The 25,855-nt window shown below is 47.9% G+C and overlaps 1 protein-coding gene across 1 annotated transcript; it reads right to left on the bottom strand.

Annotated features, from left to right (window-relative positions):
* Window positions 1-1,396: 1,396 nt before the first annotated feature.
* Window positions 1,397-25,168, bottom strand: PRKAA2 (protein kinase AMP-activated catalytic subunit alpha 2). Its single transcript, XM_040610672.1, has 9 exons — window positions 24,986-25,168; window positions 18,720-18,861; window positions 16,585-16,678; window positions 15,469-15,613; window positions 14,511-14,598; window positions 11,747-11,971; window positions 9,865-10,369; window positions 8,275-8,401; window positions 1,397-8,031 (listed from the first exon to the last, which is right to left on the bottom strand). Exons 1-9 carry the CDS (start codon window positions 25,077-25,079, stop codon window positions 7,793-7,795), a joined length of 1,659 nt encoding a protein of 552 aa, XP_040466606.1. The 5' UTR covers window positions 25,080-25,168; the 3' UTR covers window positions 1,397-7,792.
* Between the last annotated feature and the right edge of the window lie 687 nt (window positions 25,169-25,855).

The raw sequence follows: 25,855 nt of genomic DNA, 5'->3' as shown, positions 1-25,855 counted from the left end.
ACTTCTCTAGCGGAGATGGAGAGTTCGGGGAGCTGAAGTGCGTGTTTGGCTCCAGGGCAGGCTGGGACGTGGGCTGTGTCCTTCACCTCCAGCCTTTGCAGGGAGCTCCCCCAAGGAAGCTGGGGAGACCGTTTACCTCGGGGGCTTTTTTCCATGGCAATGTTTAGGATTGAGCCTATGAAGAAAACACTCCCTTCCCCAGCTCCTTCCTCATCCTCCCCCCATCCAGCGCTAGCACACAACTCCTGAAGTCTATCAATCACACGCTCTGCAAGCACCACAGGCAAATCTTGAATTAGCCACATGTGCCAGTGCTTTTTTGTGTCCCAAGGAAGTTACTTGACTAGTTTGTCTTTTTCTTTTTTTTGAAATCAAGTTTTTTTTAAAATTCCCCCTATACATCCTGTGACAGACGTGATCGGGTCCCGATCCTGGTGCAATTACGGACAGTCCTCGTGGGCTGTGACACAGCTCGATGCAAAACACACGCTGCTGCCCTGCTGCTGGCAGTGGCTGCGTGCGAGGACACCTTGCAGTGCAGTAAGAACTGTTTTTTTTTCACGAGCCGATTCCAATGCATGTACAGAAGGAAAGCGCTTGGTACAGAATGGCTCGAGACAATACAGAAATGCTTTACATACAGCTACTTAGATTTCCTCAATTAAACCAGAGGCTGGCTATAGTGAGGTCCAGAAATTAAACTTAGGTCAGGAAATTAAACCATTCCTTTTTTTCTTTTATAGCCTTGCTGGTACATCCTAAACGTATCAAAACTTAAAATAATTCTCATGTGAATTTTAAACCCTGTTTCTCCACGTTTCTTCTCAAAATGGAAATCATCACGATAACAGTTGTGATCTGCTGGACCTGAGGGCGAACTGAAATTTCTTAAGAAGCCAATTCTGTATCACTAAATGGTGTAAAAAGGAGAGTGCAGATAGGGATGGAGCTGGAGCACTTCCTGCAGCTTTGTGCTTTAACTGGAGTTACATCCCACTGCATCACAGGCGTATATGAACTAAGTGTCCAATCCCCTCCCACCCCCCAACACCTTTTCTGCTATGAAAGGTTATTTTTGCACAATACCTTTAACTTATTTTTTCACTGTGCTTTTGCTTAAGGAGTTGAGATCTGAGTTAGCACAGGTCCATCAGCTCTGCTGGATGCACATTAATACCAAAGAAAACTTTTGGGCCTGACTCCTGGCATATATTTTGGGTTGGGGAAGCTGTTTATCTTACTCCCCTCCCTGTCCCACCCCACAAGGCCTGGAGGCATCCATGGTCCCACAGCCAGGATATGCTGGGAGCATCTCCAGAGGGAAGCTTTACCAGCCAACACCAGCCTGCAAATAGGGACTGTGCAATAAGGAAGTTTTAAGGATTTGTTGCTTATGTCTCTTTTCATCTCTGAAGTTTATTAAAGTGCAAATGTAAGCCATGGAGACAGCTATCACATGCAGTGCAGTACACCAAGAAACACTTTCCACACCATCAATGGAAGGTAAAAGGCTCCGTTGTGATTATCTAATGTACAGTTACTCGCACAAAGGACAAAACTGAACCCAGGCCCTGTGCCCTTCCACAGCAGCCAGTCCCAGAAAGCACTACAGCAATTAACTTGGAAATGAAACCTCCTCGAGTCCATCAGTTGACAAAACAGAAAATACCAAGAAGGATGGAGTATTTATAGAGCTCAGGATTTTATTCTGAGCTTCATGTTAATGATCCGTTTGAAGGGATGTTTATACTCAAGAGTTTTTTAAAGTTCAGTATTTTAACAACAACAACAACAAATCATAAATAAATAATATAATAAATCATAAATACTCCTTATAGTACAAATGAAAAAATAAAATGGACTAGTCTGGTTCATCTCTCTCATAGAGCTGAGGTTTGTCTGCCCAAAGATGCTGGGGCGCTACAGTAATCCTGGGATTCAGTTTTGCTTTGCACTCTAAAAGAAAAAAAACAAAACACCCAAATGCATTGAGGTACAAAACATGTGAATATAACATGATAAAAAACATGAACATGCTTTCAGCAACAAGAATAAATATTACCATGTCTACAGTATCTACTTCACAGCTTTGTGAGATGAGGATAAATAAACTATTTCAAAATGTGGGAAAAAAAAAAGAGATGAGTCTTACAAATAAACTTTGATTTTTAAATTAAGGCAGCTTCAGCAGGTATTTCAAGGCTTTTGCTGAAAACAGAATTCTTCTAACACCAAACATGTACTCATGCTTTGTAGCTAGAGCTCTGATTGACCATCCAGTTCTCCTAATTTTGATGATCAAAACGAGCAAAGATTTGTGCACCGAATACCTGCAATACCAGGCTTGTTCTCTGCAAAAGTCAGTGTTTGGTCAATAGATATGATGTGAGAATTCTGAAAACCAGGTCTTCCCTCAGGCACGGGAGTGAGGTACTGCTGAACGAATCGTTAACTCCATGTCCAAGGGGCAGGCTGGAAATTCAGAATTACAAGAAGCTGTTGGGTTTTTTGTAAGTGAGTGACAAAAAAGGGAATATTTAAGGGAAGGGCGAAGGAAGCCCAAGGGAAGCACTAAATGGGAAGCCCATACCATTGTAAGACCTTGAGAAAGGTGACTCTAGTAGGTACATCATACACCTGAAACAAAAACGGATACTAAAACTTTCCAGGAAAATACTGCAGGAGCTGGAGCGGGGTTTTGTTTGGCTCATTCAAAGGGATGGACGTACGAGTCTTCTTCCCCCTTCTCCTCTCAGCTAATAAACGGGGGAAGACAAATAACCGCACGACAAATGGTACTTCAAGTATTTAGGAACACGGCCTGCGTGTCTCAGCAGTGGGATTGTGCGTGAGCTGGGGGATTTGTGCACCTTGTGAAATAAAGCTGCTGCTTCCAGCAGTCCTAATGCATGTCGAAGGCACGATTTCATGTCCTACGTATAGGTGTCTCTTCCCTCTGTATGGGTGCGCACAAGATGACTGATGGTAGAGAGCAGTAAAATGAAAAGGAGTAGACAGAATGGTTATTTTGTTCAAACTTCGTCTATTCCAATACAAATGGCATTATCATCACACAAAAAAAATTTATATACAACAGACACTAACTAGTTGCTTCATTTTTTACAACGCTACCCATCATTATACCCCTGTGCTTGTACACACCTTAGGAAATGCTAAATTGGACACACACGCTGAAGATGCATTTCTGACCCGTTAAGAGAAAAAAAATGTCCTGCTGCCTTCGCCTGCTCAGCTCTGACTCCTGAAAATAAAACTGCCCCAAACCCCGTCGGCAACAGGGCTTTGGCCAGGGAGGGTGGGAGGGAAGGATGCTCATGGCTCCCGATGCCACCTCTCCCCCCTTCCCCGGACGAGGCCGTGCTGGGTCCGATGGGGTCAGCTAAGCTACTCATGGGCTTTACCTAGAAGAGGGTGTAAAAATATCATCCCCTTTTTCTGGGTCCTCCTGCATGCCGGGATTAGTGCGTGCGATGGCAGGTGTCCAGGGCGCACACCTACCCCGCTGGGCAAATACAACCGAGAGACCAATGACAGGGATGCTACCTATGGGGTTTTAAAAATATATATGTATACATATATAATATATGCATATATATATATATATATATATATACTTGCCAACTAGTACAGTACAAGCTCTTTCTAAATTAACTCATCCAGGTGCTGGGGGTTCATGCCGGAGCCTAGCTGAGCTCTATAGCCTTTGCATTTTGTCTCTTCCCCTTTGGGCTGAAGCGAATTCTGGGTGAGTGTGTGGCTGTAAAGCACAGCTGTCCAGTGGCTTTTCAAGAATTGCACTTGGCGTAATTCAAGTTTCTGTAGTTCAGATACATCTACCCTGCTTTTCCTGATGCTCATGCATGTACCAGCATAACTCAAAAAGAAAAAACAAGTGACCACAGTGTAACAGTGCAAAAGTGAAACTTTTCCTCTGGAAAACGTAACTGGAGGGCAGCAGCTTCTTTGCAGCTGGGAACTAGAAAACAGCCTATTTGAAGATAAAATTTAAAAAAACCCAAAAAACATTAAAAAAAGTGCAACTTCTCAAAATATTTCAAAACGCAGGGTGGATTTGGCTAAGGCTGTAATGGCCAGGTCAACCTGATGCCTTTGTCGAGGAGGCACTGTACTCAGTCCTACCGCTCCACTGCCTCAGCTGACGTCCAGCAGGAAAGTTGCATCATCTTTGTGTCTTTCCATATGGAAAACTGAGCCACCCTTACCGCCTTCTAGGCAGCACTGGCTGGGGGGCTGGTTGACGGCCGGCTGAACATGAGCCAGCGGTGTGGCCAAGGTGGCCAACAGCATCCTGGCTTGTGTCAGACACAGTGTGGCCAGCAGGACCAGGGCAGTGACCATGCCCCTGTACTCGGCACTGGTGAGGCCGCCCCTCGAATCCTGGGTTCAGGTTTGGGCCCCTCACACCAAGAAGGATGTAGAGGGGCTGGAACGTGTACGGAGACGGGCAGCGAGGCTGGTGAAGCTGTGTCTGGAGCACAAGGCTGATGAGGAGCAGCTGAGGGAACTGGGGTGTTTGGCCTGGAGAGGAGGCAGCTCAGGGGGGACCTTCTCACTCTCTACAGCTGCCTGAAAGGAGGGTGTAGGCAGGTGGGTCTTGGTCTCTTCTGCCAGGTCACAAACGACAGGACAAGAGGAAACAGCCTCAAATTGTGCCAGGGGAGGTTTAGACCAGATATTAGGAAAAATTCCTTCAATGAAAGAATGGTCAAGCACTGGAACAGGCTGCCCAGGGATGTGATGGAGTCACCATCCCTGGAGGGATTTAAAGGACGTGCAGTTGTGGTACTTAGCGACATGGTTTAGTGGTGGACTTGGCAGCGCTGGGTTAACAGTTGGACTTGACTATCTTAAAGGTCTTTTCCAACCTAAATGATTCTATGATCCTATACAGAAGTTAATGTCTGCATGGGTCTGAGAAGATGCCAAGTGCCACAAGGGCTTATTCTACCACCCACACACCTCCAGGAAGCAATTATTTCCTCCCAAGGGCGTTTGCTGCTGTTTAATACTATTAGCTCTGCTGGGTAGGAAATCCCAGAGGACACGCGTTATCTTAAGGCAAGACATCTATCTATCTATCTGCTTCTGAACCACAGATCACATCTAACACACCAGCCCCTTATCCACGGGGCTGCAGGTGTCTCCAGGACAAGCAACTTGGCAAGATGCGCAGTTGTGAGCAATAGTGCAAACAGCCTTTTACATGTCAAACGCATTTCACAGAGGGGGTATGGACACTTGCAGCTGCTCCCTGGATGGAAATAATGTCTGACCCTACGGCCGCTCAGCCACCCTTCCCTGCTCCTTTCCAAAGGGGCTTCTCTCTAGCACCCAAACCCATTCAGGACTGTTTGCTCAGCATTTGCTTGCATCTCAGCACTGATCCGAAAGCTTCTACAGAGCTGGGGGCTGCTCAGCTTTGGCTCTAGGGTGGGGGTTTTGGCATGCGGGAGTCTGGAGTCTCCATCCTCGCCAGGTATGACCCGCTCACACCACAGCACTGGAGACGCACCATCTGATAGCCACCAGGCACAGTACCAGAGCTGTCCTCCACCCCAGAGTATTTATTTAATAATGATAATATAATAAAAAGCTCATTACAAAACCTAGGAGTACTACAAATGTTTCCGGTATTTCTTTTAAAAACAAAATCGTTCTGCTGCCAGGTTTACAATCCAACCACTGCTGCGGTGGATTTAGCTTACGAGAACTTAACAGCAAAACTGATATTTTTTTGGAAGATTTCTAGTTTGTGCGGCTTCTGGAAAAATTGGAGTTGTAAAGTCTCATTAGTGAGAATCCATGCGTAATCTGTAACAAAAGTAAGGCAATTTTGTGTTGTTTTAGAAAAAGGGACTTTGAGCTGAAAATGTCCATTTAACTGCCAGTAGATGGCAAAAATATCCCGTACTTGTTTTCATTACCCAAAGTGATTAGTACAAAAGGCTTAATGTGTCATTCTCCTCCTCACTTTTCATAGAAACTTGCAGAAAGTATAAATTAAAGTGCCACTGTACAAAAAAACCTAGCAAAAAACCTCAGTGGGTCATAAGAAGCTATCAAAAAGATGGAATCGATTTTTTTAAAAGTTGAATGACTGCATACCTGGGACCAGCAAAAGTTATCCTTTGTTTTGTTTCTTAAAACAAAACAAAACAAACAAACCAAAACAAAACAAAAAAGCAAAAAGAAAAAGAAAAAAAAGTCCACCCAGGATTTTTTTGGCAAAGTTTACATAAAGTATGTTTCTTGACTGATTAGATTGTTATGTTCCTTCGTAATGAAGCAAATGGGATTAAATACCAGAGCAAAGCCAAGCAGATGCCAATGCTGCCCATTAGATTAAGCCTCTGTAATAAAAAATAATTATTCTTTTAAACAAAGAAGTCACACGTGTATCAGAGTTTACCCTTGAATAACAGGAATTTAACCTTTAAAATCCCTGTAGTTTGTCTTAAGAAATAAAAACCTATCCTTCAGATAGCCAGCAGTAAAGCAACAGTAGACCTGTGCATCCAGCTGCCCTGCCTCACCGGCGGAGCGGTGCAGGTGATGGTCCGGCGGGCGGCAGCGGGACGGGAGAGCCCTCCGGCACGGAAAGCGAGTCTCCGGCAGCACGAGGCGGCGAGCAGGGAAGGCAGGGAAGGCGGATTTGGCAGCGATTTTAGGGTGGTAACAACAGGGAAAGGCTTCCCATGGGAAAGGCAAGAGGTAAATGCTTCGGAGCTGGGTGACGCTGCTGGCTCTGGCCCGGCAGTGACGAGGCCACCCTTGGGCGAAGGCTGGGCAAAGTGCTGGGGTTTTGGGTGGCTCATCGGCATCCTGCCGTCCATCGATGGCTCAGCTGAATCCTGCCTGGGATTGCCCCTGGAGTGGCGCCGCGGCAGGGGCGGGTGAGCGGGTTGGAGGGGGGTGACGATTAAGGGCTGGAAGAAAGGCAAGCAGCCTTCATCTTTGAACGTGGTGAGCGGGTTGGTGCCGTCCGGGGCTCTCGGGAGGAGGAAATAAAGCCTCTTATGGGACACTCCGCTGCAAAGACTTGACACATGGAGGCTTTCCCACAGCACGTTTGCAACAGGACCTTTGCACATCCCACCTTCCCTCCCCACGTTTAGCAGGGGAATAAAAAACAGCAGGGAGGGATGGCATATTGCACTAGTGCAGACACATCTAAGCAGCTGCTAGTTTTAGGAGGAAAGTGTTACCAGAGGCCAGCGGCTGCTGGCACCCAGGTGTGAACGCCGCAGAGCTACTTCATTACCCCTCCACTCCGTTCTGCGTAGCTCCTGGTCGACCCCTCTGAGCTGGCTCAGCCCAGCCTGCCTCTGCTCTGCACAGCAAAGGGGACACAGCATCAGTCCCACTGCACGCTACCTACAGCGCAGGAGGTTTGGCCACGGCTCTGTAAACTCAGGATGAACTGGGGGGAGGTGTTTTCCAAAAACTCAGTGATACATTTGCTACTTCATAGCCATGCAAACATTTCCCATTGGGTTCACTAGGAATAAAAGGGTATTGGATACATTTCACCATGGTGTAACGAGTGAAATGAAGTTATTCTTAATTTCCTCAGTGCCTTGTTAGAAGGGAGTACATTTTGGGTCTGGAATTGGCTCTGTCTCGCAGGCGGTGGAGCAGTGAGGGGCAAAGGAGGAGGAACGAAGCAGAAGAAAAAAGGAACGGACAAGTCAGACCAGATCCTCACAGTGCAGTACCGTGTGCGGAGGGACCGGTGCCTCAGTGCTGCCCATCAGCGAGCCAGGGCCATGATCAGGCTGGCACACATCTCGAAGAAGTCCATGGTGTGGCTCCCCAGGCGTGGTGTCACCGAGGGGATGCTGCCAACGAAGGAGCCGCTCAGGGAGCCCATCAGCGACTGGCACTCGGCGGCCGCGGCGGCATCGATGCTCAGCCTTGGCCGGTGCAAGCCGGCGGCGGAGCAGGAGCGCTGTGGCGTGGATGAGCCAGACCTCTGCTCCATCACGTCATCTTACATACAAAAAAAAAAAAAAAGAAAGAAAAGAGTGGCATTAGTCGGGCATCTTCCATGCATGTTTGGTAAGGAACTATTAACGATGGTGGAGACAAATGGATGAAAAGGGCTTTTGCTGACTTTAAATGGCTGCCTAAGCACTTGAAAATGCAAAGAATGATTTTTAAATTCTTTTTTTAGACTTCCAAACTTGCCATTTTATGTGCTTTAAATCTCATGTTGCACCATTTCCCGCTTACCATCGATGCTTTTGAAGTCCAGAAGATAGCTGCGGTTGTCAACCTGGTAGAGCTGCAGGCTCATCTTCACATAATTGCCCGTCACCGGGTTCTTGCGGCGCACTCTGAGGTGGTAGGAGTTCACCACCTGCAATGGGAAACCTGCTTTCAGGGGTAAGATTCAAGGTAGCAAGAAGAACTTGTCTTTCCTTATTTTCTTCTCAATACTAGCAAGACATCCGCTGAGAAAAACAGTTTCTAGAAATAACAGTGCCTATAAAATTAAGCAAGCGGCTTCACATCCTCTTCCCTCCTGTTTTAAAACGCTTCTTAGAGCTCTGATTCAGCAGCTGCTGGCAGACAAAGCTGCCGTGACCCAGCTGCCAGGCACCAAACTGATGTTTGCTCCTCCCTCACCAGCATCAATGGCCATACCAGCCAAAAAGTCCATTTGCAGACCTGCGTATGAGGACTGTGTCGGTGACACCAGGGCAGGCTGGGCAGCTAGGCAAAGTAACCTCTCCCATCAGCACGGCGAAATCCACTGCTCGTGAATCAGCCTCGATCTTCTCTTGCCACTTCCCACCCCACGATCTGCTGCCTCTCACTTGCAATGAGCTTTTTTCTCTGTACTATATTTAAGAAGCAACTGCGTGAAGAAGAAAGCTATTTTGATGAAAAATCACATCTGAAGTTATTCTTAGGGTGGGGAAGACTATTGTGAAACCTCCCCATACAAAATAAGCTCCACTGCCTACATGAAGATGTTGGGCTGACTCAGTTTGTGAAGCTGTACCAGAAATACATCAGGTTTGTTCACTCTCTGCAAAACCACGCAGCTAACGCATGTCTGGCTGGTGCAGGCATATGCAGCTGGAGACAGCCCATCTCCTGGCTGGTGCAGTGAAATCAGATTCCTGGGCACTACTTGGCTTTACATACATATTATCAAAAATAAGGAGGAGCTAGGAGGCTTTGAAGAAGTGGCATAGTGATGTTCACACTGTGCAACCCTTGGGACCTGGAGCGAGGAGGGTCTCCTCTGGTGATGAAGATCTGGGCTGAAATTCTCACCTTACCTTGCTCCTGATGCTCGCACCAGGCTCCACCTTCATCGAGGAAAATGCTGCTGCATCAGTGATACAAACTCCTGCCCCCCCGCCCCTCACCTGTGCATCTTTTAAGAAGATGCGCACCGTGCCATTTCAGCGCACACGACTGATAGGACCCAAGTAAGAAACAGTGAGAGTTACTTTGCCCAGGAGCACTCGATTCCTCACGAGGAATTAGCCACTGGAATTAGAAATGTGACTGGCTCCTCTTATCCCTGCGGCTAAATGAGGCAGAATCATCTGTCCAGCCAGGGGCTTGAAGCATTCAGAAGGAAAACTCTTATTTCACACCATAAACAAACACCACGGATATTTAACCACAGCTACCACCTTAATGCAGTGCGTTTGTCTTAACAAGCAATAGCAGGGATTATTGCACATCGGGGGCATTTATCTGGAAGCAGGTGAAGCTGTACCCATACTTCCCACCCGCCCTGAGCAATTCAGCTCATGAGCAAATAACCCTTGGAAAGCACCAGGAAGCCCCAGCACTCCCTACCTTCCACTCGAAGTCCAGCTGTTTCATGGCACGGTACACCTCGGCCATGATGTCATAGGGTTTGCTCTGGCTGCGGATCCCCAGGTGCCACTTGGCCTTTTTGACAGTCAGGGGTTTGGGCTTTGTGGTGTTGAGGGCATCCAAAGGACATCGCGCTTTGGGGCTGTCCGCTATCAACGGTGGCATCCGCTCGGGGTGCGGCTTCACGCCGGGAGGGATGTGCAGGGTGCTGTCGTCCATGAAGGAGCCGGTGGGGGGGCTGGAGGCGAGGTAGAACTCACTGGCTTGGTTCATGATCCTCCGGTTGTCGATGACGAGGTGGTAAGCCACCGCCAGCTGGTCCTGAGGGTCACCGCTGTACAGGCTGTTCATCACCTCCGACTCGGTGCATTCAAACTTTTCACAGACCTCCCGAACTGCGTCGTCGTCGATGACGGTGGCATCATAAGAAGGGTCCTCTGGGAACAGGTAACTGGGCAGCTCCTCCTTAAACCATTCGTGCTCCCTGGGGAAAAGCAGAGGAGCCACCGTGAGCTCTGTGCAAGGCAAGCTGCGGCAGCTGCTGCCACCAGCCCCTCGCTTGCTCCAGCTCCGACTAACCCTCAGCTGCAGCCTGGGGAGCTCAGCCCAGCCCTGCACGGTCCCCCTGTCCTGCGACAGCCACCACGCTCCGCAAGCACGGCCGCTGGCTCACTTGGCTTTGAACTAACCTCCCAGCACTTGCAAGATGCTCACGCTCTTTGATTACCATGGGTCTGATAGAGATAGAAAGCATCAAAGCTATCCGGGTCCCTGACTCCCACTGATTTACCATGAAGTCAATGATAATTAAGCGGCTAAATGCCATAGAGGGCCTTGCCTATAGGTTCTACATATCAACTTGTAATCTTGCTACATACGCTGCTGCTCTAACATGTAATTAAATCCTCTAGTCTTAAGGAACTCAGAACTAAAAAAGACATTTTACTTGGTTTTACTTGAAGGGTAAAATTAAGGCCATCCATTGCGGATGCATTAAAAGCCTAAGAACTCCTGAAAGTCCTAGCAGTATTACGCTTTGCACGCCAGCTAGATGTAATGATTACTGTAAATTTCATAAAATGCGTATCGGGCTGCAGTCTTACAAAATGTTTCTGAAATGGCTCAGATTGTGAGAATTCCGAAGTCCTCCTACCAGCCACGGACTTTTAATGACCTCTGCAGACACAAATATCTGCTTAAGAGCCCAGTGGTTCCCTTTACCTGGAATTTCCGCAGTGACGCATGCAGGTAAAAGGCTCACGGGCACTGCACTCATTGACTAGGAAAGAAAACTGTGCTGCATTTAAAGATGAACCATTTGCTCACATTTGAAACTATATCTGATATTTATGGATTAAGTTAGTAATTCTTGGGTTTCTCCTCCTTTTTTATTGGATAGACACTAATTACAATGATTACCCTCTTATTCTGAACTGGCACCCAGAGGGAGGTAGTCTTGAAATAAAGTAATGAAAAATGGCTGGTGAATATTAAGTTCTTAGGATTATTGCGTGATATAGCTGGTTTTGCTAAGCACCATTAAGAGATTTTTGAGGCCGTTTTATAATGCAATAAAATAGCATTTTAATATACATATATATATATAGATATATAAAAAGTCATCACCCTGTTCATCGTCGCCCACTGCCAGCCAGCAGCGCCCACCTCTCCATCAGCACAGAAGGGTGCAGGAGTGCTCCTCAAATCACTCACCACAAAAACCAGCTGGATTAGCCAACTACTTCTTTAAACCACTCTGCACACCCGCCAACAGGGGACCCCCAGGACAGCCCCCCTCATTGCCACTGGCCCACCAAAGCCCCCCAACCACAGCCAGCCCACTCCATCCCACTGGGCTGACCTGATGTCCTTGATGGTTGCTCGCTTGAGGGGGTCAACCTGCAGCATGTGCATGAGGAGAGTGGCGACGGAGCGGTTGAGGTATTCGGGGATGTAAAAAACACCTCCCCGGATCTTCTTGAAGAGGGTGGGCACGTGCTCGTCGTCAAAAGGCAGAGTGCCGCAGAGGAGGGCGTAGAGGATAACACCGCAGCTCCAGATGTCCACCTCTGGGCCGGCGTAGAGCCTGCGCGAAGGCAAGGGCAGGAGAAAGGTGTCACCCCCCGGCCTCCCCTCCTTAGCTAGCGAGCAGGTCCCACTGGGTGAGCTGGGGACCCGCTGCCAGTTCCACTGGGGCCAGAGCTGCAGCCCACCCTGGGGCTGCTCACGTGGATTCCCCTGGCCGAACCTGCCTGAGCCAAACCACTCGGGGGCGAGGGGGGATGACACGGCAGAGCTGGTGCTGACTGCCCACGCTCCTCCGGACAGCCGCGTACACCCCTGCCTCCACCAGACCCTCCAAAAAGCCAGACCCCACGTTTCCAAGAGCCCTGCCAGGCTTATTTGCTCCTTCGCCTCAAGGGCTCAGCCAGCAATTTCTGTTCATTTGGTGAGGCAGATTAAACAGCAGCAGATACTGTATCTCTGAGTGTTCATTTTCACTGGAAGTTTATGTGCTGGTATGCAAGCGTTCCCGCTTCCGACAAGCTGCTAATGCACCCCCTGGCATCACCAAGTCGGGACACCCCAAATACATGGGGTTGGCAGCTGCTTGCTTGCCCGACTTGTTTGTCTCTTTCTGCTCCAACGGATGCTTTCTCAGAGGTGTTGGGAGGCAGTGTTCACCCTTGGGCTGTAAAACCCGACCAAAACACAGAGGGTGAGATGGAAATACAGAAGTCTCTTCGTGAAACCTCAGCCTCCTGCACTGGCTTCTCCTGAAAAGCATCGCCGCAGACACGCCGGTGTACAAAAAGCACCAGCCGTGCACGTGGCCATTCTCTGAACAGCCCCAAAACACCAGCTCTGCCTCTCCAAGGGTGAGACGGTCCCTGCTGAGGCCAGGGACAGCAGCAGTCATTTTGGAATGATTAGCTAGCTGCCCCCTTGGTCCTGGCTCCATGCCCAGTTCCAACAGATAGGAAGCCTGATTGCTGATAACTGCATTGCCTGAACGGTCGATTGGAGTTTTAAGACCGAACCAGATGCACTTTTATGACTGTGAAACCCAGGCGGTCACATTCTACTGCTTTTGTGCTCTAGCCAGCACAGGCAGGAGCTGGGATCCAGCCACCCCTGCCCTGCACACCCGCCGGCGAGGTAAGGCAGGCAGCCTGCCGCAGCAGCAGCCGTCACGCCTCTCCCCCGCAAATGCAGCGTGTATGCTGCCGTGGTGCTGAGCAGAGGGCAGCTTGGCGTGATCATCAGGGGTACAAGCCTCAAGCATCACCAGTACTGTAAGCAGCGCTGATGCTGGAGGGCTGCAGCTGCAGCCCGTGAAACAGTGCAACACGTAGGCTTGGGTTTATGTTCCCTTCTTACTTTTGCTGTTAACAAGCTGTATTGCCTGTACCCTTGGAACGATCAGGCTCTGCATCCAGGGACTAAATCCTGCTTGTTGATCTGCCCCGTGCTTTGTCTCCTATACAAACCAAAAAAAATGTGCACCTGGCCTTTACTGGAAAGGGCATGAAAACAGTATTTTTTTGGAATCATGGTAGAGTTTTTGGCTTTGTCCCCCTCTTGACAATAAGGTTTGTCTTGCTTTCCCACGTAGAGCTGTAGTCACAACAGGGTTTGTTGGATGCTAGTCTAATTCCTAGGATACTCTGCCAACACTCACACTGGTGTAAATGAGAATAAAATAATCATAATCACGGTGAACACACTTTGAACAAAATATTGTTGTATTTAAAAGCTACAGTTATAGGCAGAAATATGCTGGATTAGGAAAACTAACACTCATTTGAAGGCTGATTCAAAAAATATGGGGCAGATAATGAGAAGGATCATACAGAGGACTGAAAATTTGAAAATCTGTATTTTCAACGCTTGCTATGCTATTATAGAGAGAGTCAGGGAAATAAGTATATTCTAACAGGTTTCTGCCATGAAAATACAGGAGATTACCATGTTGATATAGAAGTGTTAAGTCCAACCCAACCTTGCAGAGTGCATTCGACATGCTATGTGTCATGCAGATGTTGTACGCTGAGAGATGCAACCACACTGGAGGTTTGTCAATTCAATTCATCAATTCAAAACCAAAGTTATGATGGTTGAACCTACCCTCATGAACAAAACCCCTAGTTTAAGGAACCAGAAGACACTCAACACGAGAGTTCAGCAGTGTAGGGAAGTGATTAACGATCTTCCTGATTCTTCTGTTAGTGAAGTTAGTTTCCCCGTTAAACCTGTGTTGTATATTATAGGTGGGCAGGAGAGAAGGAGGTGGCCTGGAAAAGCCTTTCCATCTGAAACCTCAGTATTTGCATCCAAAGAGTAATTTTCACCCTCTTTAATTAGCAATATAAACAGCTGACATCTGCTGTTAGTAATTCCAACAAAGAAAACATCTTTAGCAAAATGTGGTTTGCTCTTACAGCTACTAAGAAATGTAATAACCAAGAAAACACCCTCAGATTTTTGCCAGTGGATTCACCCAAACATAAAATACAGGCTGAAAGGATTCAGCTGCTTTTGCTAGCAAAGGTGTTTCCAATCCCAAGAACAAATTTAAAGACCAATTGCTCACATAGGCTCTGCTTAGATGTAGTGTGTCCTACCTCCCAGAGATGACTTCAGGGGCCGCATAATTTGGGGAGCCACAGCTGGTACGGAGAAATTCACCATCTGACATCATGTTGGACAATCCTAAAAACAAGATGCATGCTACATATTGGTGTTTTATGTGAAGGTCCAGGCACAGAGGACTCTGTACCGCACAGAGGAGAGGTACAACAAGTGGAGGGGGAAATCTGGAGAACTGTTGCTATAATTTAGATAGACTCCTTTGAGCTGATTTGAAAATTATCATTATTATTGTTGTTGTTGTTACTGTTCTTATTGTTACTATTGTTACTGTTGTTGTTATTTTCACATTCAACCAAGGAATATTCACTCCAGGCTCACTTCGCTTCCCCAAGCTCTAAATTCCACAGCACAGAGGAGAACAGACATAATTCATCCCAGAGCACTTACTTTATAGGGGGGCTGTGAGATTAGTAAATCTTCAGAAGGATTTATCACTGGTCGAAAGGACTCACCGGGACTGAGCTGGTAGCCCAACTATTTCAATGGATTTCAATCGGTAATGCCACTTAAAGGCTCCTGTTACTGCCCATTTGTAAAATGAAGTGAGGCCAAGAGCACACAGCCAAACGTATGGAGAACATGCATGAAAATAAACACAGGCAGCCAGCTCGCCCTGGAATTCACTGCACGGAGTCTGCCTTAAACTTAAATTAGCTACATCTTTATATTAGGTGATTATGCTAAAACATAGCGAAGATTTGCAAATTACTTTGCTGCTCTACTCTCAATGCCAGTACAGAAGCAGCCTACAATAAGTAATCCCTGCTTTTGCAAAAAGGCCGGTGTTTATAACTGTGGGCTTTTCAGGTAAAGCAACTGCTAGTGGTTAGGAAAGCAGGCTCCGGGTTTTCTAAGGCTTGCTACACCGACACGCTCCAGGAAGCGCCTCGGAGCTGGCTGCATTTCTGGAATGCTGCTGGGGTCACATACCAAAATCGGCTATCTTTGCATTCATGTGTGCGTCCAGCAGCACGTTCTCCGGTTTCAGGTCTCGGTGGACAACCATGTGTCTGTGGCAGTAATCCACCGCAGAGAGAATCTGCTGGAAAAGGCGTCGAGCTTCTGCCTCTTCAACCTGTGGATGCAAGGGGAAAGAGTCCTGAAGGTTGGTCTGCCTGCAGAGCTGGCAGGGGAAGGTTTGACTTAGCAAGGAGCCAAAATGTTCCAGGGCATGGAGAGAAAATCACAGCGTGCTTGTGACCAGAAGCAGCAAATAAAGCAGACTTTCCCCCCCTTGCATTTCATAATGTGCTAGTGTTTGCAAATGATACAGCCCAGAGATGAAATAAGAAATGTAAATTTAGCTGAGCTCTCAAGAACTTACTGGTGGCACCTACAAGGCAATGGCCTCCTGTCCCAACAAGACCAGCTTTGCTACACAGCACATGCAGATCAAGGCTGGACAAAACATCCCTGGAGGATGCTGCAGGGAGCAATTCCTCATGGACAGATAGCTTCAGGAGAAAAAAAAGCCAAAGGTGGAATATTGTGATAATTTTAATCAACTATCTAGCTGTCTTAGCTATAAAGTTTTATGAACTGTATTACAGAAATTGTATTTAAAATGAGGGGACTGATTATTTTTAAGGACGACTTCCTGAAGACTCTCTTCATGAAAAATTTAGTTTCTGAATGCCAAAGTTCGGAAAGGATCCAAATTAGCCACTGAAAATATCCAGTGGATGGAGACCACACCGCGTGGTCCTCCCCTCCGATGCTGTAAATCTGCTGCTGAACTGTGGGTGTTTTGACAGGCAACCCATAGCTAAAGATTACAAAAATATGCTAGTTTTCCAAATATTTGCACTAAGCAACACGTTACCTTGGATATTTTGGTTTGCATATCGGAATAAATCAGAGGATGTTGCAAAAAATTGCACGCAACTTTTACGCGAGCCGGCATGAGATGTTCCAGTTGAGATTGCTGTGAAGCAGCTTCTATTTTGGGCCTTAACCTTAACCACATTCCCTTTAGCAGTTGTTTTGCTTCTAAACACCATCCTCTTCCCACACAAGTGTTTGGGCTGACATGGTACTGGCACTTACACGTCCATGCTTACAGATGTAATCAAATAATTCACCGCCAGATACGTATTCCATGACCATGAAGAAGTCTGTCGGTGTGCTGATGACCTGGTACCTTCAAAAAACCAAGCAGATTTAGAGAAAAAAAATAAATAAATCAATAAGAACAGGGAAAGGCTTTTAAATGGATTATTAGTTGCACATGAACACTTAAAATAATGCATTTGTTTGGATCTTGCATTTATAACTGCTTTCCACCTCTGAAATGCCATCTCTTATTTCAAGTCTAATCTTTCACTTGACTGTGAAAGGATCTCTTTTACAGACCTACGGTTTTCCTTCAAGCTTTTAAATAATCCTCTGAAATCTCTGCCAGACAATCCTATCCCATTTAGGACTGTCCTGACTTTCAAATTTCCATTTTGGCTAAGATCTGCAACAAGAACTTTAGAAATGAAGGCTTCGTTAGCTGGGGGTGGGGGTATATTTGGTTTCCTTCATATCAAGGATAAAGAAGAACTAGATGTTACAGGGAGCTTCTTTTGGAAAGGTGCAGAAACAAAGATGAACACCCCAAAAGTTATTTTTCAAATATTAAAGCCCTCTATATTTTAGAATAGGGGAGAGGGGAAAAAAAAAAAAAAGGAATATCACCCTTGACTTCCAAATTTATTCTGTTTCCATTCAAAATGGTCCCCAAGCACTGCAAAGGCATTTCAGTGTCCCAGCTGGTATAAACTGCCAGTGATCGGAGGAGGTCAATGCAGCTACAGGAATTCATAGCAGCACCAGCAGAGACTCCCCTCTCTTTTATTTCAGATACATTGTTGTTTGCTTGCCTTTTTTTTTTCTTTTTTTTTTAACAGCTGAATTTCCATGGGTTATAATTTGTAACAAACAGATTTCAAACCACTTCCAGAGATCAGCAAGTGGAAAGGTGATAGTCCCATAGAGATCAATAGGAATAACCTGATTCTCAAGTTCTTTGGATTCAGACATCTAAGTTACTGTTAATTGCCCCACTATTTCTTTTATATACATGTAAAAAGCTATTAAAAGAGGAGGTTTATGCACCTCTCTTCTATATTGCTGTATTTCATGTTTGCACTATGTACTACAGGACACTGATATTTTTAAACTGGATTTAATTTCTAGGCTTTAATACTTCGCCAAATGTGTGAACAAGACATAACTTGCAGGATGCTGGATACACAGCTGGGGACTCTTGCTGGCTCTTTTGTGAAATAATACTGATCTGTTCTCCAATAAATCCACGGAACGGTGAAGTTGCTCTAAAGTCAACAGTTGCTGCATGGTTAGTTATTTAACTGTAAAGAGAATTTGTTTTCTCTTGCCTCTAAGTCCCAGGTATTTGCTATATCTCATGCCAGTTTTAAGGCTGACCCAAATGTCAACTTATCCTTGCAGTTACCATTCAACAGCTTTCTTTTATAGAAATGCCAAAGATATTATCGAGTGCCTCATTAATGTGGACTGGCTGCACAAACTGGGGATTGAGAAGGAATCCCAGAGGCTGGAGTGCAGGTGCTGATTTACAACTGAAATTCAGGTTCATCAGAGTGGCAACTTGGAAAACTTGTGCCTGAATAATAAATTAAAAAAAAAAAAAATGTTCCTTTAAGCTCTGGATAATCAGGCCATTAAAACATAAATCCTATTGACTTCAAGCCAAGGCTTCACTCTGTGAGCCTGCCTGTGCTGCAGTTCCTCAAGCACAATCCTCAGCAGCTTCAAGCCTGGAGATATGAAGCCTAAAAAGGGTCATCACAGAAATCCCTGATGGCACCCTCAGGCAGGAGAGCCCAGACCCTCACTAAGCACCTTTCTGATGGCCTCTGCGTAGAAGAGAGGACAGCTCTGAGCAAAACCTGACGCAGGGACATCAGTCTGTGGGCTGTTACAATAACTCAGGCTCCCAACGGAGGATGCACCTTCCGTCGTTTCTCAAAGTGTCAAGTGTGTCCCCCATAAGTTAGTGGGAGACTCTCCAAAAGTGATGTTTGGCTCCAGCACACAAAAACCTGACCACATCCCTAACATTTTCTACAACTCTAAGCCGTCTCCCGAAACCAAGCCAGCTGTGTGTGCAGAGTCCTTGCAGATGGAGCTGAACCCACGGCAGAAAGGGTACTCACAGTTTGATAATGTGAGGGTGCCGGAAGAGTTTCAGATTTTGAATTTCTCGTTTGATCTTCCCAACTACATCCAGGCTGCGTATTTTCTGTCTGTTGAGTATTTTTACTGCGACTTTGTGCCCTGTCAGCTGGTGTTCGCCAACTATTAGGAAGAGAGCATTGCACAGTCACTAAACGGTGCAGCAAGATTCACACCAGCAATTTAGGACACTGTGGTTTAGAAGCAAAAAGCAACTTTCGAAGGGAACAAACCAAAAGATGAGGGGTGAAATATTTTAAATTTGGGGTTTGTCTCTTCACTTCTATTGTTTTCCCAGTGGAGTCATGGAAGGCAGAAGAGAGGGGACTTATCTGCAAAGAACACTCAAGTAAATAAAACAGAGTGAATTACTGGAGGAGGTCATACCCGAAGCTAATCTGGAAGGATTTATAGCATGTAAAAGCTAGATTAATCAGAAAGAGATATATTTAAATGGCAGAGGAAAATCTCCACTGTAACACACTGATTGATTAAATCCCTAATAAACCCAGTCTTAAAACTAGACCATCACACTTTAAAAAAAAAAAAAAAAAGATACAGGGATTTTCCCTGCCCGAAATAAGACTGAAGGATTTGCATTACTAAAATGAATTTCTATTTATACATTCTCAAGTATGCTTCTTAGTTTGATGACAAGCTGCAGGAACACTGCTGTATTGCAATGGCAAATTCTGGTTTTAGAAAAGATACAAACTTCAGTATGGGTTTTTATAATATGCACTTGGTACATTGAGACGCTGATGCTTATCTCCTGTGTACAGTGACAAACAGTAACCGCAAACTGGGAGTTGCACCACTGTCACTGGGGGAATTGCACTAACCTGATAATGTGAAATGAATTCAGCGTTTGATCCATTTGTTATCAATAAACAGACTATACAAAAAATAAAAAGCCCCAAGGAAGCAAGATTTATATTGAAGTTAACAGCAGAAACTGCTTGAAAACTGCCAGGTAGATGTTTATATCTAAAAGGGTTCTGTGGCCATGAGCTACCCCTTCTGAGTATTTTCCAATGTCACATTAAAAATGGTGACACACTGATGGTTTTCTAAAGATGCACAGAAAACCTGCTTACAGTAAATATTTGTGCTCTCTAATTATGAAGGTTACCCTTCCAGTAATAACATAGAGCACAAGGAGTTAATAATTACGAACAAACCTTGTTATTACATTATTAGAGACTGTAATTTTGGAGGCCCTAATGAGCTGACAGAAGCGAACGGCGTGAGAAGGGCAGGGCGGCAGCGCCGGCGCTGCTCGGGGCATGCCAGGTCACTATTATTAGCCACCAGATAAGACCTGCCAGAGATTCTTTCCTCAGTAAGAGCATCCTAAAAATAAAACACTTTACTGCCCTTGAAAATTAAAGCACCACTTTGCATGTCCATTTTATTCCTTGCAATACTTAAATCTACTAGATGAAATGAAAATAAACTAAGCCTTGCAGCATAGATGCAATTTAGGGATTAGCGAAGGGCTGGAGGAGGCAGATAATTCCTCTTGTGTGGTGCAAGGACAGCGCTGGAAATAGTCTGAGGAGGCATTTTCTCAGGTGCATCCTTGGGGAGAGGAGAGCAAGGCAGTGGGGAGCCTGCCCCATGGAAGGAGGCTTTGCTGGAGAAAGACTCTGCAAAGCAGCGCGTGTGCAAGGGGTACAAAAGCACGCTCAAGCTTTAGCGGGGCTTGCAAGGGGGCTGGGGTATTGCCTCTTTGTTCACTGCAAGAAATTCTCCCCAGGTTGTGCCAATACCAGTCCTATAAAGGGCACTGACCTCTCTTTGCCAAGGCTGTCATGGTATATGGATGGTGTACGTTACACTGAGGAGGCTGGGGAAAGCATGACAGAGGGGTGTAAGACAACTTCAGCAGATGACTTTTGAGATCAGTTCACCAGCAGCGTTTGATTTGGTCAACTACAGCACTGCAACACCTCTGCTCTCTCTTTCCTGGGAGCACGAGAAGCTGTACTTTGAAAGCCGTCCTTGACTCATTCAGCTCCATTAAAGAATTATAACACACTAAGCCAACAGTTGGGAAACGGAGGAACAGAAAAGCAAAGAGGCTTATTGCTGAACGAGGAAGAAAACCCCAATTTCTGCCATTCTTTGTTGCAAGACAAGCCTTTCTGGCCTTATCCCAGCATACCCTTTTGAAAAATTTTTATTACATACTTGGGGAAAAAAAAAAAAAAGGCCATGCCCAGGATGAATAATTATTGTTTTTAATACCACTGCAGAACAGTTCATCTCCTTTCCATCCATGACAAACAATGTGTAACCCTGCGAAGGTTTGCTAGCTCAAACACATTAATAATTAAAAATAAACAGTCTATATTGTAATCCATCTTTTGCTTACAGTAAGCATTAGATACAGCGATATTGTTTCAGTCCCCAGTGGCTTGTTAAGCCTACTCGAACGCCTTGAGAGGTGGAGACAAAGAAAGAACATAATTTGCTGTGTGGTGGGAGAGTTTTTAAGCCTTTCAGGTCTCTCCAGCTGCAGCCTGCAGAGGCAGGAGTTTTGACATGAGGCAGTAAGGACAACCTTCCCTCTGCTCAGAGTCACTGCCCCGAGCCCCTGTGCTGCAGCACGCTGGTGGGACGATCCAGCCCCAAGATGAGGAGCAGCGGCAGGTCCCATGCCTCCCACAGCCACGGAAAGGGGATGCTTGTGCAGCTCATCTCTGATGGGTTTGTCCTCTCCTCGTCCCAAGGATGGGCAGTGGTGCTCTTGGGTGGTGATGAGGAAGCCTCCTCCTTCCCTCACTACCTCCGTGGATTAAAAAGCCTGGGGGGAGGAGGGAGGGCTGTGCAGCAGTATTAGAAAAGGGATTTGAGCATGTGTCTTGTCTCAGGTAAGCTCCACCACAGATTAAAACCACCAGCCGGAACCCTGCTGGGACAAGCAGGGGAGATGGATTTGGCATGGAGACGAGGAGCGGCACCTCATCCTGTGCTGCAAAAAAACCCCATCCTATAATGGCTAGATGGCAACGCTGACCCTAAACTCCAAAAGCCAACACCACGTGGGACATGGTGTGAGTGTCCTTAGCTGGCACCCCATCTGCTTGCACTGCCTGGGCACGAGAATGCTTCAGCACCAGATGCTATCAAGCAACAAAGGGAAGAGATGTAATAGAATTAGTTTCTGAAAGGAGACCCTTCTAATTTAGTTGTTTTTGTAAGAGGAAAAAAAAATGAGCAGGAACACTGTTTATAAAGCCGTAAGCTGAGATAATCATTAAAACCCCTTGACAGCATGGTTTTTACAGCAGGTTCTGAGGAAGCCTGCCTCTGAGTGTCTGTTTGATGCAGCTCAGGCAGCACGAGCAGTTAACATTTTTGCAAATGCTCCAGGGGAATGTAAGTTTATGGAGGGGCACGAAAACTCCTATCAGTTGTGCCAGCCCTTACCTTATCCCAAAGTTAAGAATGAAGTCCACCCAAAGCGTATATTTAGCAAGGCTGTATTAATTCTGCCCCAGTGGCACTTGCTCGTATGGTGCATCATCCTTCCCTTCCCTTCCCTTCATCTGTTCAGTCTCTTTTAGTTTATCTGCTACAACTTTCTACAGTTTGACGACTACAGCCAAGCTTTGTCCTTCAGCAGCAATGGTCCAGTGCCTGGGAAAATGGGATTTGACCCCGACTTGAGCCCATGGAGGTGCCATCGTAACCAACATAAACATAACCCAAGCACTGCCAGTCCTTGAGGGACCACAAATTGGTCACCTCAATGGCCAACAAGTGGGGGAAGAAACCACCAAGTGGCCACTAGGGATGTCATGCATGGAACCACATGGAAAAATATTTGTGTAACTCTGCTGGGTTCTGACTGAAGGTCTCCAAGCTGCAACGGCTGTGAACCTTGTTGTGCGAGGGCTGTGATCACGGCAGAGCTCTTCATGGACCAGCAGGGTGGGATGTGCCCTGGACAAACACAGCAGCGATTTGACTAATCTGTTCTTACCAACCACCAGCTGAGGAGATGCTACCTCCTTCCTTCACTGCTTCACTAAACTCAAAATCCAAGATAATTTCCTCAGATCTATTTTCTGCAAATTAATCTTCCTTTGGCCTGGAGGACAGGAGAACTAACTACCACCAGCTCTGCCTGTATTTAGCAAAATCCTGCGCAGTAACATTGACCCTTGGCATGACACCTCCTGTCCATCCACCACATTCACATCCACCACAGTAACTCCTGCCTCTCTTCCAACAGTTGCTGTATTTCCATCACTATTTCCAGCTGGAATTTCAGTGTTATCACCAAAATCCTGCTCCCATCTGCCAACCTATCTGCTCCCCTCCGTGCCTTGTGTGGTCTTTCCCTAAATGAGATCAAGGAACTGACTGAGCTTGAAACGAACAGGTATTTTGCAGTGTTCACCTGGTCTGTAGGAGGATCAGTTCACTGATGGCAGTGATGAGCCAGAACGAACATCCTGACAGGGCAGCAGGGACTTTTTTTGTCGCATTTCTGGTCCCTGATGGCTCAAAGTGACTATTCAGCTCCAGCTACAAATCCAAGCTCTGGTCAGTACCCCATCATCACTAAATCCTCCTTTTCATTGCCATTTTTTTTACTTCCTTAATAACTGTAACCCTTAACAATTGCAATTTATGATTCCTTAACCTTGAGGAGGAAGGCAGGGAAAAGTGCCTTTTGCAAAGTCTCGTGGAAGGCAGAGTTTGGAGAAAACACATCAGCAGCAAGAAACGCCACCGATGGCACCAGCCTTCTTAGTGAAAAAGCAATTATTATACACAACCTATTCAAAGCTTGAACCAATCAGGCAGAAATCTCTTTGCTCTTCTCATGTTTCTTGCTAAACAGGGTTGAATACAGGTTTTCCTAAAGTGCATTTGATTAAAATGCTGTAATTCTGTATAAATAGGAGGTCTAGTTTCTTCATCTGTTTCCAATGTCACGTCCAAATTTCACCTGTCAGTTGTAGGCAATATATTAAGGGGGAAGAAAAAAATAATTATAAAGGGTACTACTTACCCATAAGGGGTTTTGAGCTAGGAAATCTCTTTTATTTGAAATGTTTCTTTGGAAACTGTCAGTTTTTACTAAAGTCAGGTCATATGTGGGGTGGGGGGTATTTGTGCCCGTTACTCCCGAAAAGTAGCTAAGGAAAAAAGGCTATTGTGGGCAGCCTTCATTTGGCCTGCAAGAAAAAAATTGCCTTTGGAGCACTTTTTGAGGTCTGCTGGTACACATGACTGATTTAAATGGTCCTTACTCTTAGAAGTAATTTATTCCGATAATTCTTCAGTCAGTAAATTTGCGGTTTGGGATTAAACACAGCGATATATTTTTAGGGGGCTGATGAACGGCCACAGGTGGGTTTAGCCCCAGTGGTTGCGGTGGGTTCTTGCCCCGGCTGTCAGTTTGCATTTATTTTAAAACGCCAGCGGCCGATGCGGGCACATCGCCCCTCGGGCACGGGGCGGCTGCTGCCCCCGCTCCCGCGGAACCCGCTTCCAGCCGGGAATCGCAGCTTCCCGTTTTGCTCGGACAAGAGATTTTGTTGCTTGGTTGGGTTGTTGGTTTTCTTTAATATATTGATTGGAAAATAAAATTGGCGTGTAATGGTAGGATTCCCAGGAAGAAGGAATGCAAGTCTTGGCAGCTGTTACGGCCAGGCAGAGCAAAGCTGGTGCCTTGCAAAGGGGAGCTGCCCACCCCGGCACGACCGAGGGTCCCGGCGCGCAGCCCGCGGACGGTCCAGGCTGCCCGGCGGCGCGGGGGGCAGCAGCACAGCCCCCCGGCTCCCGGATCTCGCTCCCCCCGGCCCCCCGGGGCGCGGGGGCACGGCGCGGGAGGCCGCCCGGCCATGCTGCCCAGCCGCCCCATCACCTCTCCCCCGCCGAGGGAGGAAAGTTTCGGGGGGGTCCCGCCGCGGGCCGGGGCGCAGGGGATGCAGCTCGCCGCCCCGCTGCCCAGGGGCGAGGGCCGCGTCCCCCCCGGCTGCCCACGACCACCTGCGCCCCCCCACACCCGCCCTGAGCGGGGGCCGCCCCCAGCCCGTGCCCACCGGGGCGGCGCCAGGCTCCACCGCCCCCCCCCCGCCCCGCCGCTCCCCGGGGATGCTGCGCGGCCCGGCCGCGGCGATGCCCGGCGCGGAGGCCCCGCGGCAGCGGCGGGAGACGGGAGGGAGCGCGGCGGGGGGCGCAGCGCGGCGAGCCCGGCCCCCTCCCCGCGGCCGCGGTACTCAGCTCTTGACTTTGCCGAAGGTGCCGACCCCCAGCGTGTCGCCCAGCACGTAGTGACCGATCTTCACCCGCCCGTCGTGCTTCTGCTTCTCGGCCATCTTCGCCCCCCGCCGCCGGACCACAATGCACAGGGCCGGCCCCGGCGCGGCTCGGCTCGGCTCGGCGCGGCTCGGCTCGGCGCGGCAAGGCGGGCGGGCGCGGCGGCGCGCGGCGGGCGCGGCGGGCGCGGCGGGAGCGGGGGCGGGGAGGGGCGCGCCCCGCCGCCGGTGCTGGCCGAGGGGGGACCCGCCGCGGGGCGCACCTGCCCGGGGTGACACCGCAGGGCGGCATGGGCCTGGGGTGACACCCGCCTCGGGGCGTGCCTCCTGCTGCTGCACCCTGCGCGGGGGCGCCCGGCCGGGGGGGGACACCCTCCCTGGGGGGCACCTGCCTGGGAGCGACACCCTCCTTGGGGGGCAACCTCCTTAGGGGTACCCACCTGGGAGCGACACCCTCCTTGGGGGGCAACCTCCTTAGGGGTACCCACCTGGGAGTGACACCCTCCTTGGGGGGCAACCTCCTTAGGGGGGACCCACCTGGGAGTGACACCCTCCTTGGGGGGCACCTGCTGGGTCTGATACCCTCCTTAGGGTAAACCCTCCCTGTGGGACACCCCCCTGGGGGTGACACCCTCCTTGGGTGACACCATCCTTAGGGTACACCCTCCCTGCCATGCACCTGCTTAGGAGTGACACCCTCCCTGGGGTGACACCCTCCCAGGAGGGCACCTGCCTAGGAGTGACACCCTCCTTGGGGTGACACCACCCTTAGTGTACACCTTCCTTGGGGTGCCCCTGCCTGACGGGGACACTCCTTGGGATGCACCCTCCTTATG

The sequence above is a fragment of the Falco naumanni genome, chromosome 11 (assembly GCF_017639655.2).
Source record: "Falco naumanni isolate bFalNau1 chromosome 11, bFalNau1.pat, whole genome shotgun sequence".
NCBI classification, from domain to species: domain Eukaryota; kingdom Metazoa; phylum Chordata; class Aves; order Falconiformes; family Falconidae; genus Falco; species Falco naumanni.
Note: the sequence above shows the minus strand (reverse complement) of the source record. Positions and strands in the feature narration are given on the sequence as shown.

Bases quoted from the DNA above. Each gene is read 5' to 3' on its own strand.
- PRKAA2 (XM_040610672.1), bottom strand. From the start codon at position 25,079: ATGGCCGAGAAGCAGAAGCACGACGGGCGGGTGAAGATCGGTCACTAC. The intron at 16,679-18,719 runs GTGAGTACCCTT...GGTTTTTTGAAG, and splicing joins CACCCTCACATTATCAAACT to GTACCAGGTCATCAGCACAC. The intron at 8,402-9,864 runs GTAGGGAGTGCT...TTCCCATTGCAG, and splicing joins AGCTGGACTTCGAGTGGAAG to GTGGTGAACTCCTACCACCT.